At 34.2% G+C, this 18,797-nt stretch overlaps 1 protein-coding gene across 1 annotated transcript in view; it reads right to left on the reverse strand.

Annotated features, from left to right (window-relative positions):
• Positions 1-18,797, reverse strand: part of RANBP17 (RAN binding protein 17) — a 323,969-nt gene that overhangs the window by 285,816 nt on the left and 19,356 nt on the right. The window contains exons 5-12 of the mRNA XM_021698279.1: positions 16,554-16,619; positions 12,880-12,984; positions 11,264-11,429; positions 8,234-8,307; positions 5,668-5,787; positions 3,608-3,754; positions 2,838-3,010; positions 588-781 (exon numbers count right to left, since the gene is read on the reverse strand). Coding sequence (XP_021553954.1) covers positions 588-781; positions 2,838-3,010; positions 3,608-3,754; positions 5,668-5,787; positions 8,234-8,307; positions 11,264-11,429; positions 12,880-12,984; positions 16,554-16,619 — 1,045 coding nt within the window. The remainder of the gene's footprint in view (positions 1-587; positions 782-2,837; positions 3,011-3,607; positions 3,755-5,667; positions 5,788-8,233; positions 8,308-11,263; positions 11,430-12,879; positions 12,985-16,553; positions 16,620-18,797) is intronic.

The following is an 18,797-nucleotide window of genomic DNA, read 5'->3' on the forward strand; positions in this document are numbered from 1 at the left end:
AAATATATAAAGCCACTTCCATTCTCATACTCATTTCATTTTTTTAAAATGTGAAAAATGTATTTACTTAATTTTATTCCCTGCTATGTTCCTGAAAGGATTTAAAGGGACATACAGCAATAAATAAATCCTCCTTCAATAAACGATTAAAGAAAAATAATGAGGAAATTGAGGAATTAAAATATAAGAATAAACCAAAGCCATGGTGAAGGCTAATACACAAATGCAAAACCATAATGAGGTCTTCTACAATTTTTTATTGGATAAAACTGGGCTCTGAATTTACAGTCAACTATAGCAAAGAAGGAAACATGATTAGTTAAAAGACAGTTACAAGTTAATGAACTGTACTCAAATACCATTATCGGCTTTTCTTGAAACTGATTCCAGAGAACTGGAAGGAGAACTGAAAATTGACTATCAAGCAACCAAAATACCCAGAAGGTTAATAAAATTAATGGCTTATTAGAGGACGAGGATTTGGGGGAATACATAAAAACAATTAGCAGCAAAATTATTAAAGTGACTAACGAAACTACCTAAGATTCAACATAATACCATATACAGATTATATAAAATGTACTGACCTTCCTGAATTGCCTTATCCACAGTTATCCCAGAAGGTGAATGTAGAAGCTTTTGGTAATTCTGAGCATTTTGGTCAAACAACTGTACAAGAAGAGTGCACGTCTTTTCATATTCACATCTGCTGACCGTGCACAACTGCTCCAGCTGCTGGAACACAGTGGCAGTATCATCCAGTGGATCATCTAAATTATCTCTGCAAATATAGAGGAACAAGTGTGCGCGACATTAGAATATGATATGCTTTTATTCACCACAAATACATTTTATGTTAAATAAAAATCCTATCATGGATAAAGAAACAAAAGACAAACAGATTGGAAGGTAAGAAATAAAACATAAATGAAAATTCTGTATTTGAAGACAACATGATTATATACACAAAAGTCCCAAAGAAACCACACACAAAAAAAGCTACTACCTCTTACAGATGAGTTTACCAAGGTCCTAGCATACAGGGTCAATACACAAAATTCAACTGTATCACTATATACTAGGCAGGAACAACTGGAAATTGACATTTAAAAAACTGCACCTTCCAAAGGCACCAGAAAAATCTAATTAATTAAACCTAATTAAACATACATAAAATCTGAAGGCTGAATACCATACAACAGTGAGGAAAGAAATCACCAAAGAACTAAATAAATTAAGAGATAAACATGTTCACTGACTAAAGACTTGATCTGCTGAGATGTCACTTCTTCCCCCAAAAAATTAATCTACAAATTTAAAACAATCCCAGTCAAAATTCCAGCAGGATTTTTTGGTAGAAACTGACAAAAATGAATCCAAAATTTACATGCAAAAGCAAAGGAAGTAAAAGAGCTAAAACAATTGTGAAAAGGGAAAACCAAGGCAAAAGACTCACTACCTGATTTCAAAGCTATTAAAGCTACAGTATTCAAGACAAGGTACTGGTAGAAGGAGAAACACATAGATTAATGAAAAGAGCACCCAGAAAGCACATGTATGTGGTCAATTAATTTTTGAAGAGTATAAAGGCAATGCAATGGAGAGAACTTAGTCTTTTCAACAAATGGTGCTGGAATAATTGGTCAGCCATAAAAAACCAAAAAAGCAAAAACAAAAAATAAAAAACCAACTTCAAGCCTTAACTCATATCATATACAAAAATTAACTCAAAATGGATCAGAGAAGTAAATGTAAATTCTAAACCTATAAAACTTCTAGAAGAAAAAATAAAGAATAAATCAGACTTCATTAAACTCTAAAACTTCTGCTCTTTGAAAAAGACTGTCAGGGAAATGAAAAGGCAAGCTATGGACGGAGAGATAATATTTACAAAACACATACAATAAAAAGACTTGTGACCAGAATATACAGACCTTTCAAATCTCAATAAATAACCCAATTAAAAAAGAGGGGGCAACAAATTTAACAGGCACTTTGCCAAACAATACAAATGGTAAACAAGCATGTAAAATGATGCTCAACATTACTGGTCATCAAGGGAATGCAAATTAAATCCAAAATGAGGTCCCACCACACACCTATTAGAATAACTAAAATTAAACTGACAATATCAAGTACTGATGAGGATAAAGAGCAATTGGATCTCTCATACATTGCTAGTGGGAATGCAAAATGATACAGCCACTTTGAAAAATAGTTTGGCAGTTTCTCTTAAAGTAAAACATATACTTACCATTCAACCCAGAAATCTCCCACCTAATCTATTTACCCAAGAGAAATAAAAACTTATCTTCCTATAAAAATCTGTTCAGGAATGTTTACAGCTATTTTATTCATAATTGACAAAAACAGAAACAACCCAAATGTCCATCAACAGGTGAATGGATAAATAAACTGTGATACATCCGTAAAATGAAATATTATTCAGCAATAAATTTTAAGAACTCCTGACGCAACATGGAGGAATCTCAAATGCATTACGCTAAGTGAAAGAAGCTGGGCTACATACCATATGATTTCATCTAGACAACATTCTGAAAAGGCAAAAACTACAGGAAAACAAAAAATCAGTAATTGCCAGAGGCTGAGGGTGGGGAAAGGGCTGACTACAAGGAACACAAAAGAATTTTCTGGGTTGACTGAACTATTCTCTATCCTAACTGTAAGGGTAGTTCTACAACTGTATGCCCTTATCAGAAGTCACAGACCTGTTCACTAAAAAGGGTGATTTTACACTAGGTAAATTATACCTCAAATGTTTTAAATTCCAAGATGCAAAAAATAAAAACACAACAGAAACATTTAGTTTTCAATACCTCACAACTATGGCAACAGATTCCAACCGAGAAGTGATAAAGGCCTTCGTGATTTCTGGTGCATAAGTGTCTAATAAGTGGGGTTCAGTTGATTTCACAAAAGGCACTGATGCTACCATCCTTTGCCACAGAGTTAATAAATAATGAATACTGTTGGGAGCAAATTCCCAATGCTACAAAGAAATAAAGCAAACGTTATTTAAAATGACATATCTTCCTAGAATAAGAATTACAAAAACAAAATCACTAAAAAGATTTTTTTTACAAATTACTAAACACAGGCTTTAAAATTAATTTTATTCTAATTATATAGCCAATGAACATTTAACATAACAAATTTTGTAAATGCAAAAAGGCATAAAGAAGAAACCAACAATCTCTCATTATTGTAATGTTAAAATGTTAGTGTACTTCCTTCTAATCTTCTTTCCATGATTTTTCAGAGTTGATATCATGTAGAAAATGTGGTTTTAAAACCTCCCCCCAAACTTATAAAAAGAATTTTTCAAAAAAAAATCTGTAAAAAGTCTTTTTTATTTCTTCACAAAGATTTTATTATAGCTTCTCAATTCATTCTTCAATTATTAGATATTCAGATAGTCTCCAAATTTTTATTATAAAATATGTTCCAATGAAATTTTACCTAAAACCCTGAAATAAGTATTTTCAGCAAAGTACAGTAACAAATATTAAAAATCCCCACCAAATCTTATCAAGAAATTGTTTCAAAATTATCTACTGTTTAACATCAATTATATACTTTTATTTACCTGTAGGCTAGTAATGGTAAAGTTAGCAATCAATCTGATAACTTCAGGATATTCCTTCACCATAACTAATTCTCCCAGCTGATAATTTGTCTTTAAACGAGCCAAAAATCGGCAAAATTCATGATAATTACCTGGATCAGACAAACCCTAAATTATAAGACAAAAAGAAAGGCTTTTAAAAAATACTTAAAAACAAACCAAGCTAATGACCTATCAATAAAATTCCAAGAGTATTTTATTAAGTTTTCCAGTTTTCACTGGTACTCTGTATCAACTGGGTAGATTATTAATGAAAGAAAACAAATGATTCCTGCTGGATTTAATGCTGTCATCAATGATTCATAATAAGAAATTCAAAGTAGAGGATGTAGAAGAAGCTTTGCACTGTGATGACTAAGTTATGTTTGGGAACCCACTGTATTACACAAAAAATTTGCGTGGGTGTGTGTATGCGTGGGTGTGTGTGTGCACGCGTGTGTGCATGCACTGCAGCTTAAACAGAAGTCAACAGAAAACTTGAGAAATATTTAAGATGAAAATTCAGAATGGGTTCTTGAAGCCCTGGAAAAGAGTGATACCAACTGAACTGAAGTTAAGATGGTATTTGTGCACACAAATAGAAATTTCTTTTAATTCAACAAATACTTATTGAGGACCTACAGACTTTGTGCCCTCAAGAAACTCCTGGTCCCTAAGTAGAGTCATTCAAATAAATTAATGCAATGTAGGACAGAAAGTTTAAAAGAAGTACTACAAGACATAGATAGAGGTAAACTTGAGGAAGGAAAGGTTTAAAAGGAAAGACCAAGAAAGAGGCCCCTAGTTGTCTATGAGAGCTCCTTGAAGACGGCACAAGTGCTTTCTTTACAAAAGTTTGAACACTGTGCATTGTAGATGGCACGAAAGAGAATTCAAAAGTATCTGTTTAATACTGAAAGAGTTTCTAAGAAATTTCATTCACATGAACACCATGAAAATATAAAATAGTGTCTAATTATTAAGGACAAATTACAAAAAGATCCTTCATACTCATAGGTCTTTTAATATGTTTGTAATTCTAAAATAATAGAATATTCAAACTAACTTTTACAGACACGAAACATGAACGTGAGGATGCTGGAAACCCAATTAAGACGATTATTTGGCATCAGCATATTATTTTCCACATACTGATTGATAGTGACTTAAACAACTAAATATTTTAAAGTATATTAGTAAAATCCCATTTATCAACAAAACATGTATATTTCATGATTGTGCTAACATTGAAAAGATAAAATAAAAGCGTAACACACAAAATACTAAAATACTCCTGAGAATGACCTACAAGATCAATTGCTCCTTATTGAGCAAGCACATTTTCTTTATGTACAGATATTGTATGTCCCTCAAAAGTTAGTAATAACTAAGAGACAGATAAATCTCCTTAAACCATGTAACCTCTTAAAATCTGTACTTTCATTATTACATATATTTTAAACCAAAAACAAAATAAAAAGTAAAACAAAAAATTTTATCTAGGCAGCCAAAATCACTAATCATGGCTTTGCAATTCTCTGAAATGAATATTGCTATTGAAGCTTTGCAAGTTAATGTATAGATTTTTAAATCTACAAACTCTTATTTGTCCACAAGAGGGCAAAAAGACATTATCTCATAATTCAAAGCCATTTAATCCAATATTAACATTCAGATTTATATTAAGTCTTCTAGTTCAGAAGGTAGCTATGACTCTGAAGTAATTAGTAATTTAAGAAGTACAAGCAAAGAAATGCAGTACACAATGGTATAAAGCAGAAGCATCGTAAGATATATACCTTCTGTTCTTACTCACCTAAAAGAATGGAAAAAAATAAAAAAGGAAGAACATAGAAGTCTGTCAGGAAAGCATCTATTTTTAAAAACTGTCCATTTCTACTACAAATGAGATCTAAGGAAGATGGATATGATACTTCATATTTCCTTCCAGAATCATAATCAAGTCACGAGTTTATTACACCTTTCAGCAGAAAAACTGTATTTCTACATACTAAGTATTAATTAAATTACTTCATAAATACCTGAGGGTTTTCAAGTATCCTTTTTACTCCCTTAATTAAATTACCAAGGTACTTGGCACGTTCAGGACTGCTAAATAAGGACCTTCTTGTAGAAGCAAACTGAACTAAACATGAAAGTGCCTAAAAATAGGAACAACAAAATTCATTTCAATTTTAAAAGTAACTATGGCCACATGTAAGGAACACTGTCTTTACATAAAAAATTTTTTTTTTAATTTTAATGATAGAAAAGTATTATAGAATCCAGAAATAATGAAAGCTACACATCATCAATCACCAACACCACCCATCCCTCTTTAACCGCACCACTAAAATTTCTATTCGTGTATATTCTCTTCTAATATATTTTCATATATTTAATATGCCAAAGCAACCTAGACAGGCATACACTGAAAAGGCTCCCAATTGCTTCTGTTGCCCAGCTCTGTTCATGAACCAACGTATTCTACAAAAAATAAAAGATGGTTTTGTGGTAGAATATGTTTGAGAAATACTGTACATTATGTACAGTGGTACCCTGCAAGTGGGAAAACTTTAGTGTAACTTGGTATAACTTTACTTAATCCAGCATATCCCAAATTTATGTGGTGATAGTACATCTTATCCATACCATCCATGAATAAGTTAAGGCACAATTTGGAGAATGCTGCTAGAAACATTAGATATTCTACAAAAATGGTCTAGTTATCTTCTAAAAGTTAATACTTTACCAGACAATTTCACTACTTGGGTTCTTAATTCTACTACTGAAAACCATTGAAGTCTGTCTGATCATTAAGTGAGAGGCCCACAATTGACAGCTTTTCAGGCGAAACGGGTCCGCATAGGTTTTGTTTTGGTCCACATATGTTTGTTTGCCCGCTTCATAAAAAAAATTAGAATTGGCTGTCAATATTTAAATATTTTAATTAAGATATATTACATAATGTCTGGCTTTCTTAGCAAAGGTGAGAACAGTGACAAGAATCAGAGGATGGCCTTTTAGATGTTCTCCAGTTTGCCACAGTCCTTACTATTGGGGAAAAAAAAAAAACAAACGAACAAACAATTCCTTAGGCAATTCTGATGTGTTGAAGGTTTGGGAACTACTAGTGTATTAAAAATATCCAGGGTTTGAGGGCCAAAAACATCTGGGTTTGAATCTCAGCTTCATTATTTAGTTTGCTGCCCTAATGAAATTCATTTTAGCCAGTCTGGGTCTGTTTCCTTGTCAACATAGAGAGAATAATAATACTTACCTTGCAGGGCCACTTTGAGGATGAAGGGAGATAAGCACCATATAATAGGGCAGGCCCAATAAATGTTAGTTACTTTCTCTTAAAGCAGTTATTTTCCACTTAATTTTTTAAGCACCAGTAGCTTGTTTTATTGCAAAACATAACTGTACCTGAAACCATGGTTTTTAAATAACTAAAAATAAAACTATTCTGGTTAAAAGACAGAAGGCTAAAACTCTGGCACCACCTGGAAGCATGAGTATCCTGTGAAACCCAGTTTAAAACCACCTCGGGGCACCTGGGTGGCTCAGTCAGTTAAGCGGCTGTCTTCGGCTCAGGTCATGATCCCAGGGTCCTGGGATCGAGTCCCACATCGGGCTCCCTGCTCGGCAGGGAGTCTGCTTCCCCTCCTCCCACTCCCCCTGCTTGTGTTCCTGCTCTCACTATCTCTGTCTCTGTCAAATAAATAAATAAAAATCTTAAAAAAAATAAAACCACCACCTTAAATCCCTAGATTGGAGAGCAGACATGTTTTTAAAAAAAAAAGGAGGGGAGAGAACATTTTTGTATATCTATTCCTCCCTTCTAGGCAATAACATATCTAAACAAACACACCACTCTAATGTACTTTAAATCTGGAACATCTTTTTTCAGGAAATGGCAATATCAGAATTCTCCAACTTTACTTTTAGAAGCTTAGATATTAAACTGACTTTTTCTTTTTTTTTTTTTCCAATCTCACCTGGTCTCTGTTTTAGGTTCCACAAAGATGGGGTTCACATTCTCAAAGTTACTATATAACCAAAGAGTTTAAAGATTTTTAAAGCACACAAAAGAATTTAATTCAAAAAATAAATAAACAACTGGAGTGATGAACACAAAATCAAATGAGCAGATCCCCTTTGTTTCTCATTCAGAGATACTGATGGGAGCTGCCTGGCAAGCCTAGGGCATGGAGGGTTGAGGAAGAGTTAGAAACAGGGTAGGAAAAGGGAAGGTAACAGATGGTGGGGACAACTACTGGACTGAGACCCAGAAGAAGGGATGGGGACTGGGTGGAAAGGAAGGTGCACTTAGAGGTTAACAGGTTTTCCTGGCTCTGGGCAAGAGCTATGAATCAACAGCTAAAGGTTCTGGGTTCACCCATGAAATGGAATCCACTGGTGACTATAAATAGAATCTGACAAATAGCTTAAGCAACATAAATCCCAGGAGATGTAAGAAAGAATTTCTTGTGAGAGGTAAATCCAATCAAGATTATAAATTGGACTTTTTACAATAAATATATACCACCCTTAGATAAAGATTGCAGGTACTTTTTAATGAAATAATGAATGATTTTTACTTACTAACTGAGATAGTAGTGGTGGAAGTGAATGATATAAACTGAAGAAAAGATCCAATGTTTCTGGTTCCAGGAAAACTGGAAAAAAAAAATATTTTCTAATACCATTACTTCCAATCAGTGATCTTAATGTAATCAGTAAGACATTCATTAACATACAAACAAGAACTCCAAGACCTCTGCATGTGGCCACTCTTATCAGTTAGGCTTAATTCCTTTTTAATTCCTAGCTACCTTCCTTTGAAAGATGAAATAATACAGATAGAAACTAATTAGCTAAAATGTTCCTTATTTCTATGTAGCATCTACAGTTCTTACTGAGAGAATCTTCTTACCATTTTCATTTGTATTAAAGTACTATGAGCATTTAAAAATTCAAACAGTATCAAAAAGTAAACACTATTAAAAAGTGTATAATAAAAAACAGCTGTACCTTACCCCATTCCAAGTACCTTTCAACTCTTATCTACACTTACATACATATTTCCAAATAACATGCTATATGACTATTTATTTGTTTTACCTTAAACATCAAATGAATTTCTGATATACTACATGAGGCTTTAGTACATACCACAATCTGTCCTCTCTCAAAATCCACCCACTATTTTAACAATTTGAGATTAAATCAATTCTAAGTGTTCACATTTATTATGGCTATGTAAGTAATGTTAACAGCTGAGCCAAGGAGGACAATATGATCATACTACATTTCTAACACTCTCTGAATCTAATCATAGCATCTTTTCTGTGTTTAGTTGTCTGTCACTAATTCTTTCCAAAAGCTCTGACAGATTTGTAAAGTGTTCTTTATACCATTTTCCACATGATCAATAGCATCAAATAACCTATAATTTCCATTTCTCCCTCCCACCTCCTAAAGCCTTCCACTTGGGACTGATTGTTCCTAAATTTGTTATATAATGATTTCTTTTTATGTGTCTGTTCACTGCCATTTTGTGTTGAACCTTCCTTTTCACAAACCCCTTATCTGCCATGGTTTTTGTATCAAGTAACTTTCTGAGAGCAAGCACATAAAGGGATAAATTCCAGGAGGATGGGCATGTCTGAAAATGTCTTAATTCTACCTTATGCTTGATAATTTCAGTCTAGTTTGAAAATTATTACCCTTCAGAAGTCTGGGGATACTACTCCATTGTCTTCTAGCTTCCAGTACTGATGCTGAGAAGTCTAATACCATTCTTGACCCCAATCCTTTATAGGTGATTTACTTCTCCTTTCTGGTAGATTTGAGGATCTTTCTCTTATCAGTATTACCCTGAAGTGATTATGATTATGAAGCTTAGTATTTATTTTTTTCATTCATTACTATGTGCACTTGATGGGATCTTTCAATCTGAAATTTTATGTCTCAGGGCTGAGAAAGTGTTATTTGTTTGCAAATTTTCTTCTGTTTTTTTCTATCCTCTTTCTCAAACTCCTAGTAGTCAGATGCCCAGCTCTCCTAATTTCATGCTTTAATATTCTTGTATTTTTTTCTCCTATCAAATCTCTTCTTGCTTTTTTATTCTACTTTCTGGGACATTTCCTTAACTTTACCTTCCAACTCTTTTATTAAATGTTTTATCTGGCAACTGTCTTTTATATTTGGAACACTCTCTGAACTTTTTTTTTTAAAACAATATCTTATTCTGGGACACCTGTGTGGTCCAGCTGATTAAGCGTCTGACTTGATTTTGGCTCAGATCATGATCTCAGTGTCATGAGATCGAGCCTCATGTAGGGCTCCACGCTTGGTGGGGAGTCTGCTTGAGATTTTCTCTTCTCCTTCTCCCTTTACCCCTCCCCACCACGAGCTCGTTCTCTCTCTCTCAAATAAATCAATCTTAAAAAACAAAACAATATCCTATTCTTGTTTCAGGGATGTGTTACCTTTTCTTATCTCCCTGGGGATATTAACTATACTTTTTTGAAGATTACTTCTACTTTTCACTTTGTCTCTGTTTCTACTAAACCCTCCCTTTAAAAAAAAAAAAAAAAAAAGCTTCTTGAGATAATTATACATGCATATGCAGTTGCAAGAAATAATACAAAGAGACCCCATGCACCCATTACTTAGTTTCCTCCAATGGTAAATTCTTGCAAAACTACAGTACAATATCACAATCAGGAAATCACACTGATAAAATCCATCAATCTTATTCATATTTCCCATTTTTACATGCACTCATGTGTATGTATGGGTATGTGTCTGTGTGTGTGTATGGGTAGTCTGTGTAATTTTTATTGCATGTGTTGGCTCATGTATTCATCATGATACTAAGGATACTAAGTCCCTTTTGTTTGTTTTAATCTCTGATTTCTATATCAGAAGTTTTCACAAAATCTGTGGTATTTCCCTACTATATCTGATATCCCTAGATATCCAGTTCAATTTCTCGAGGACAAAAAGGTCTGGTACTGGGAAGTAAGAGGGAAGGGCACAAGGGAAGAGAAGAGAAAAGGCACAGGTGGTAGAGAAGATCCTGGGGACTTTGGGCAGAATACAGACTTTTTTACCAAGCCCTTTCAGCCCTATTCCTTACCTCACCTCTGACTGCAGGAATACCCTACTGCCATCATCTTTCTGAAATGTGTGAGAGCAAATCAGCTTGCTTTTCTTCTTGCTATCCTTCTCTGTAAGAAAGTAAGTTGCAATTCTGCTCTGCTAAGTCAGTTACTCTAATTCATTCTCTTTCTAACTTTGAATAGTATGTTTTCGGTCAGTGTTATATCCTCTCCCACTCTATTTATCTGAAACTTTCAAAACAGAACTCTTCATTTTCCCTCCCAAACCTGTTTCCCCCCTAACTCTAGAGCTATATTTCCTATTTTCCAATATCAAAATATGGAAGCTCCCATGATATGAAGGAAAGCAGATTTCAATACTAGGTATCAGCAGCTACCTCGTGTTACAAATCTTCTTGAATTTCTTGATTACCCAGCAAAAACTAGAGGTAACTGCACATATGACAACCATATTAATTCTGTGCCTTTTACTCTAACCATCCCTCACACTAAACTTTCTTCTTACTTGTTCTCCAGGTTGTTGGAATCTGCACTGTGCAAAGATCATCTGCAGATTCGTCTGCTGAACTGCCAATGAAGTCAAAGTTAAGGCAGTTGAGGACCAGTTTCAAGACCTGCATTACTAGATTTTGTTGACCTTCATCCTGAAGATTTAAAGGTTTGGCCAATACCTGAAAAAAGTTGAAAGTCAAATAAAACATTATGACATATGTCAATAAACAAATTTTCACTTCACTAAATTATTCTTCAATGCTAAATTAGAATTAGGAAGTTTGCAAAGTTATGTTGTTGTATATATTAGAAAAAGTTGTAAAATCACTATCAACAAAAATCTACAATAGGCTATTTTCGAATTTTATTTTCTAAGATGAGAATAAGACCTTTGATACTTGACTGCAAATTATAGGTCATCTTCTAAAGGTAAAAAAAGTAACTTTAGGACAAATATTTTACTCAGCACAAATGTATAAATCTATTGGATTTATTAGCTCAAAGGCTGCTTAGAACAAGCTGAAAATATAATATTCTTCAAGTGGGGGAACTTTATGTGTAAATGATCCATATTCAGTTAACAAAGGTTGTCAGAGCTGTCTGAATGAAGGAGGACACTCACAAACTTCTAGAGAACAATCCTGACCACACACCCCCTCCGCCCCCCACAAAATGTCCATTCTGACACAGAATAGATTATTATCTCCTAAAGACACACTGTGAAATATCTGTAGAGGAAGTGATATGAAGTTTGGGATTCTGCTTCAAGAATAACACAAAAAGAAAGAGTTGTTTGAAAAGTACAGAGATGAAAAGAGACTGGTCATGAGTAGTTACTGCTTAACTGGTTGATGGGTCCAAGGGACTTCATCATACTCTTCCACCTTCTTTTGCATATGTTAAAATTTTCCATACAAAAGGAAAATTTAAAAAATAATAGAGGGTCTTTATTGGCCTTAACTTGGCCCACTGCGACAGTTAACCTGTTCCTAACTATACCAGAGAACTGAAATAATTAGAAACCGTACTTAGTGGAACATACTTTAGGAAATGCTATACTACGCCAATTAAAAAGCTTGAACAGCATGATGGAATCCCTATATTACAAGCAAACACAATATAATTATTAATTGTATTATCCCTAATGTTCAATAGGTCACCAAGTAGCAAATGGGAAAATATTATTTCCCAAAGAAATTATTAAAGTTAACTGTCTTGGCTCACCTATGAATATTGATAATTGATGAATTAGGAAAACTTACTGTCATTTCATTGTTCATCTGCATTCCATTAAAATACAGGCAACTAAAATAAAGAAACTAAGTCTCAATTAGCTTCTGTAATAAATAATCTATAGTCGTAGCAGGAAGGCAATGAAACTACTACTTAAAGATGAGTTACTGAATTCCCTTTGGATTTTGTTTTATTATATCTCTGGTAAATAAAAGTGAATTTTTTGGAACCTCTTACAGACTTGTGGAAATCTACTATACTTAAATTAAGATTGTTCACAATAACTCTTTGAAAGGCAGAACGGGGGTTAGAGAAGGGAGATTCATTTGACATTATTTTGAAACTTAAAACTTCCTAAATACTGTAAGTAGGATACTGAATTATTCAATAACTTACCTCTTTTAGAAGAGAGCATGCTAGCACTAAAATGTCTTTGAGAGAACTGTCACGAAATGAGGTAGCTATTTTCCTGTGTTTTGCTGAAGGTCTAGAATAATCAACCTAAAAAGACCAAGATGAATTTATTTAACCAGACTTAGCAAATAGCAAAGCAAAAATTTACTAAGAAAAGGAATGGAAGTAACGATTAAAGAAGCATCAAGTCCAGAGTTAAGCGAGCTTTTAAAAATCTACTGGGATAAGTGCCTTGTTTATTGTTACTCAAAGAGTTAATGCCAGACCCATTGGCAGAACCCAAGTTTCTGGATTGTTTCAATTCACTGCTCTTCCTAACTATACCAATCCCAAAATTAAAAACCAGAACTGATCATACTTTCAGAGGCAATATGAACACAGATTATAAAACCATAGGTGGATCCTAAGACTATCAACTCCTGTACCATGTACCATTTCACATTAGGCAATTAACAACTTCCCTGTTCCCCAGATTCCTCTTGTAAAACAAGAATCCCTAAGATAATCTTCAAATTCTAAACTCTCTGAGAATGAGTTAATAATCAATTACAGAAAAATTCTTCATACAAAAGTAATATTTCTATACCAGAAATTTCATTGGTTCACATATCCTCGGTGTTTTAAAAAGAAACCAAGGCAGAAATAATAAATAACCAGAAATCTTATTATATAAGCAATAGTACATTCCCTCTGAATATTAGTTATTGATTGATAACTGTTAAGAATAAATTTATGAAGAGTAGTTCTTGAGCCTCTAATCTAAAATGTGATATGGTCAAAACTATACTATTAATGCCATTAATACTTCCATTTATCAGCAGCGAACAGCAAACAAAGCTGAAGTCTGTTACCCAAATGACTTTTAACACCATGGGCTACAGTTGCTACAGCATTCCTTTTGCTATTTGGAAGGAGAAAATAAACCATTTTCTTTGCTAATGCTTATATATTTAAGAAAAAGCAGTGAGTTCAAAATTGATTATCTGATACTTCCTAAGCTCCATCATACAATTTAGACTATACTTAAATGTCGCATTTACTTATAGAAACATGAAACATAACAGAAGTGATTACAGAAAGTAGTTACTGGAATCTGTAACCAATATGTAAGATTCAAATTAGCATTTCCAGCATTCTTCCCTTTTTTTAAATCAAACTTCAGTCTGTCTCTCTCATAGTATCTCCCTCAATATATAAAAACTTTTCCTTAATACAAATTAATAATAGCATACAGGATTGCAATTGTGATTTATGAAGTACTCATCACATATTATTTCACTTACTTCTTAAAATAACCCATGAGAAATATATTATCTTCTTCTTACATATGAAAATTAAAGTTTACAGGCATACGATCTTAGACCAACCTCTCATTACTACCACATCTACAACACGAACAGAAGAACCTCTTAACGGAGCACTTGTACATGCTAGGCCCTGAGCTAGTAGCTTATCTAATCTTAGTAAGATCCTGGAAGGTGTCATTCTCACTTTTCAGACAGTAAGTCTGTAAGTTTAAAGACGTTCAAAAGTTTGTCCAAAGTAGTAAGCAATAGAGCTAAAATACAAATCCAGGTCTTATTTCAGTTATCTTCAAGGCCTACCTGCTTATTTTACTTGTTTTACTCATTGATATCCAGTTTTTTGAGAAGAGGAACTGTGCATCTATTGTCTACTGTATATCTATTCCTCTATAATGTAGATAAAGGATATTTTACTTCTTGATGATTTTATATTGAATATCCTCCAGGAACAGTAGAAACAATAGACTTGGCTTTGAAAAAAACAAGATAGCATATAATACTCTTTTAGGAAACCTCAAGTTTAGATGTTTTTCTTAAAAAATACATCTTGTTATTGACATTACATGAATTTACCTGGCTCACATTTAACAATAATAGTATTTGATTTTCACTATGCATTGTAGATCTCCCTGCTGCCTGGTTCAGAAGTACTTACCAAATGCTTGTTCAAACTATAAATGCCATAAAATTAGACTAAGTAAAATGTGTCCACAAAAGCCATATATTTTTTACCATACAAAACCAAAATCACACTTCAGATCTCGAAGCTTTTTTCAAAAGCACTTGGTTATATACAAGATAAGCCTAGACCATCTTGTGCCAAAAAGTAAGAAAATATTCAAAGACCAGTGAGTGTCAAATGGACATGGAAGCTCGCCTGAAAGGGTTCCTACTGGCCAAATCTGGCAAAATGTGAGCATCAAAATATAATGTTAGTAACAAATTATAATCTATTAAAAAAGCCAGCAATCCATACTGACATAAATAATAAATAAATAATAAATGAATAAATTGCAAGTCTGATGAGGAATGGGTATTTTCAGTCTTAAATAGTTATTATTTATAAAGGAGAAAAAATAAATCTACAGTTAAGAGAAGCCTGGTGGAGACCATCTTCATCAAGTAACCAAAGTAAACATCATTAGTACTGTAACAAATCAAATCATGGGCTTCCTGACGGGAGACAATGAGAAGACCACAGTATCATTTCTGTGATATTCGTAACCAATATGCATAATCTGAATCTAATAATAAAGAAACATCAGACAATCCCAAATTGAGGGACATTTCACAAAACTGGCCTGTAATTTTCACAAATGTTAAGGTCATGAAAAGTGAGGGAAAGATTGAGGAATTTTTCCAGATCGATGGAGACTAATAAAACATGTCAAATAAATGAAACGCACAATTCTAAACTGGTTCCTTTCTGGGACAAATGGATACTGGTAGACAACCATAAGGCGAGAAATCTTTACATACTCTGGGTTGGAGGAGTCAGGGAGTGAGGTCTGTGATAAAGGGATCACTTTAAATTTAAGAAAACCATCCAATAAAACTAGAAACATTCTCTAATTCCTGACTGAACACAAGCTGGAAACACTTATTTTGGGTGATTTTTTTATGCACAGGAACTATACTGACACTCCAAAGGGAGTTGGCAAGTAGTCCCGGGTATGTAAGCTCTTCATATTTATACACACAAACACATACACACAAATGCAGACTATTCAACATGACAACAGTTTTAAAATATAAACACTGCCTTTATTCCCCTTTAAACATTGTCCCACACAGAACCCAACTTCTTCTTTTGTTCTGTTTAGAACCATGATAAGTACAAAAGTGAACAGAAACAGGTGACAATGTGCTCAGTTGCTGAGCTCATAAAAGCACTGTTTGGGGGAAGCATAGCTTCTGGAAACTCTCCTTGTACAGAGTGAAAATCCATGCTAGCAAGTCGCCAAGTGCCAAGGGGCCTGTTCTTTGAGGAGTCCTGCTGTGTACCCATTGTTGAGAATCCATTCACCTGCTTGTCTTTTATTATTTTTAAGCAAATAAAGGTTTGTTTCTCTTCATATAATTTATTTCTTATGGCTAGTGTATTACTATATAGAGAGGATAAAAGGACACTTCACCAATTGTCATGGAGAAAGGACCATGTCCCTCTTCCTTTTAGTACTTTACACTATTGCTATTACTTTCAATAACAGTAAGTGTTCCAATACCCAATTATCCCACCAATAAAATACACAAAAGACTTGATTATTCAGTTTTATGCCACACAAACATTTTATATGAAAGAATTCAACATTACTTAGCAAACTTCACGTCACTATTAGATGGAAGCCTTACCAGGTTCATTTCCTGAGTCAACTCGGAAAGGATTATTACTCCTATTACGCAGTGCTCCACAGTACCCTATGGAGAAAACAACCAAGTGTACCCTAAGTAGAGACATATTATTGGTTCTTGATGTGTAAACAAATAATTAAATACTGAAACATCACATATTCTTAATAATGTATCTACTAAAATATGTGGAAAAATTATTATGAGGTCTACAAAAATAATGTCAAGTTCATTTTTTGAAGGATAAATTTAGGTACACACAGAGTGGTGTGGGAAAAAAGCTCACCTACCTTAGAACTGCACAATACTCTACAAAATGTTTATAGCACCTAGGACTTATAATAAACTAAACCTTAAAATACAAGAGTTTAATACTTTTCATGAGACTATGCATAAGAATGAACAAAAAATGCTTTTTAGTTCTATAAATTTGCTTAGAGCTGAACTCAATAAATAATTAATAAATTGCTTAGGAACGAATCTAAATCCCTCAATCTAATATCACATTAGATCACTTAGGCCCTTTTAATATTATTTAATAGTGCATGTGTATGCATTTATTAGGGTATCTAAAATGAAGGCATCTAAAGTGCCCAATGCACCAGGGTAAATAAATACATGACTATCAATATGGTATACAGTTTCATAGCCTCTATAATGTTTTTTGGGGTTTTTTTAAAGATTTTATTTATTTATTTATTTATTTTTTTTTTTTTTTTAAAGATTTTATTTATTTATTTGAGACAGAGAGAATGAGAGAGACAGAGAGCACATGAGAGAGGGGAGGGTCAGAGGGAGAAGCAGGCTCCCTGCCGAGCAGGGAGCCCGATGCGGGACTCGATCCCGGGACTCCAGGATCATGACCTGAGCCGAAGGCAGTCGCTTAACCAACTGAGCCACCCAGGCACCCATATTTGACAGGGAGAGACAGCCAGAGAGAGAACACAAGCAGGGTAAGTGGGAGAGAGAGAAGCAGGCTTCCCGCCGAGCAGGGAGCCCGATGCGGGGCTCGATCCCAGGACCCTGGGATCATGACCTGAGCCGAAGGCAGACGCTTAACGACTGAGCCACCCAGGCGCCCCAATATAATGTTTTAATTTAATCTCAAAAACTTCCTTCAAATCAAAATTCAGATTTTACATTCACCGTTACTAACAAATCACCCTATTGCAAAATCACACTAGAAGTATAAAAATTAAAAATGTAACATCCAGGGGTGCCTGGGTAGCTCAGTCAGTTGAGTGTCCGACTCTTGATTTCAGCTCAGGTCATGATCTCAGGGTCATAAGATCGAGCCCCATATCAGGCTCAGTGCTCAGCACAGTCTCCCTGAGATTCTCTCTCTCCCTCTGCCCCTCCCCCACCCACGTGCTCATGCTCCCTCTCAAATAAATCTTTTAAAAAAATAAAGTAACATTCAATTATAGTGTAATCATAAAAAGAAACACTAATAGAGATTACAAATTTTTCATGTCTTAATTTTATAGTTGGTCATTTCTTCTATTTATTATCTTAGGATAAAAAAATAAACAAAAGACACATTCCATAATTTTTGCATTTTAATTCCTTATGGCCATTCTCAACACTCTCAACTGTTTGAACTGAGCTACAGATTTCCTGTTACTGAAGCATCCATCCTCTGAGTACACCAGGTCAATGCTCCTTAAAGTGCTGCTCCCTGACCACCTGCTGGTCGTCTGCAAACTCAATGCTAATCTCAGAATGGATTGGTACTGGTTCATGACCGAGGAGATAAAAGAGTTTGCACAAGACTATAAGCCAGCTAAGTCCCTACTAAGTACACTTAGTTCAGGTGGCATTTTTTTCATAGCAAGTCTTCCTCAGTGAAGGAAGCACCACTTTGATTTACATTCTGCTCCTTATCTTGTTGTGAATCAGTAAATTCGATAGCACTGCCATGGATGACAGGAGGCTCTCCTGGGTATGTATGTAGAAAGGAAGCCCATCAATATTTGTAGTGTGGCAGCAGTAAGACTGCAATAACAGGGAAAAGAAGATGTACAAAACTTCAGGCCATTAAAGATTTAGCAAATTTAAAATAATTTTTAGTACAAAATTCACAGAAGCTGCTAATACCCAAAAGAAGCACGTGGTACTATATTTGAGTACTTAAACATTAAAGTCAGTTGCCTTTCTCATGACTCAGTTAGGTTAAGTCATACCCAGAAAGCAAGTGCTTATTTTTGTGATACTTTGATACACTTTGAAGACAATACATTTTGTTTC

Source organism: Neomonachus schauinslandi, chromosome 7 (assembly GCF_002201575.2).
Source record: "Neomonachus schauinslandi chromosome 7, ASM220157v2, whole genome shotgun sequence".
In the NCBI taxonomy this organism is placed as follows: Eukaryota; Metazoa; Chordata; class Mammalia; order Carnivora; family Phocidae; genus Neomonachus; species Neomonachus schauinslandi.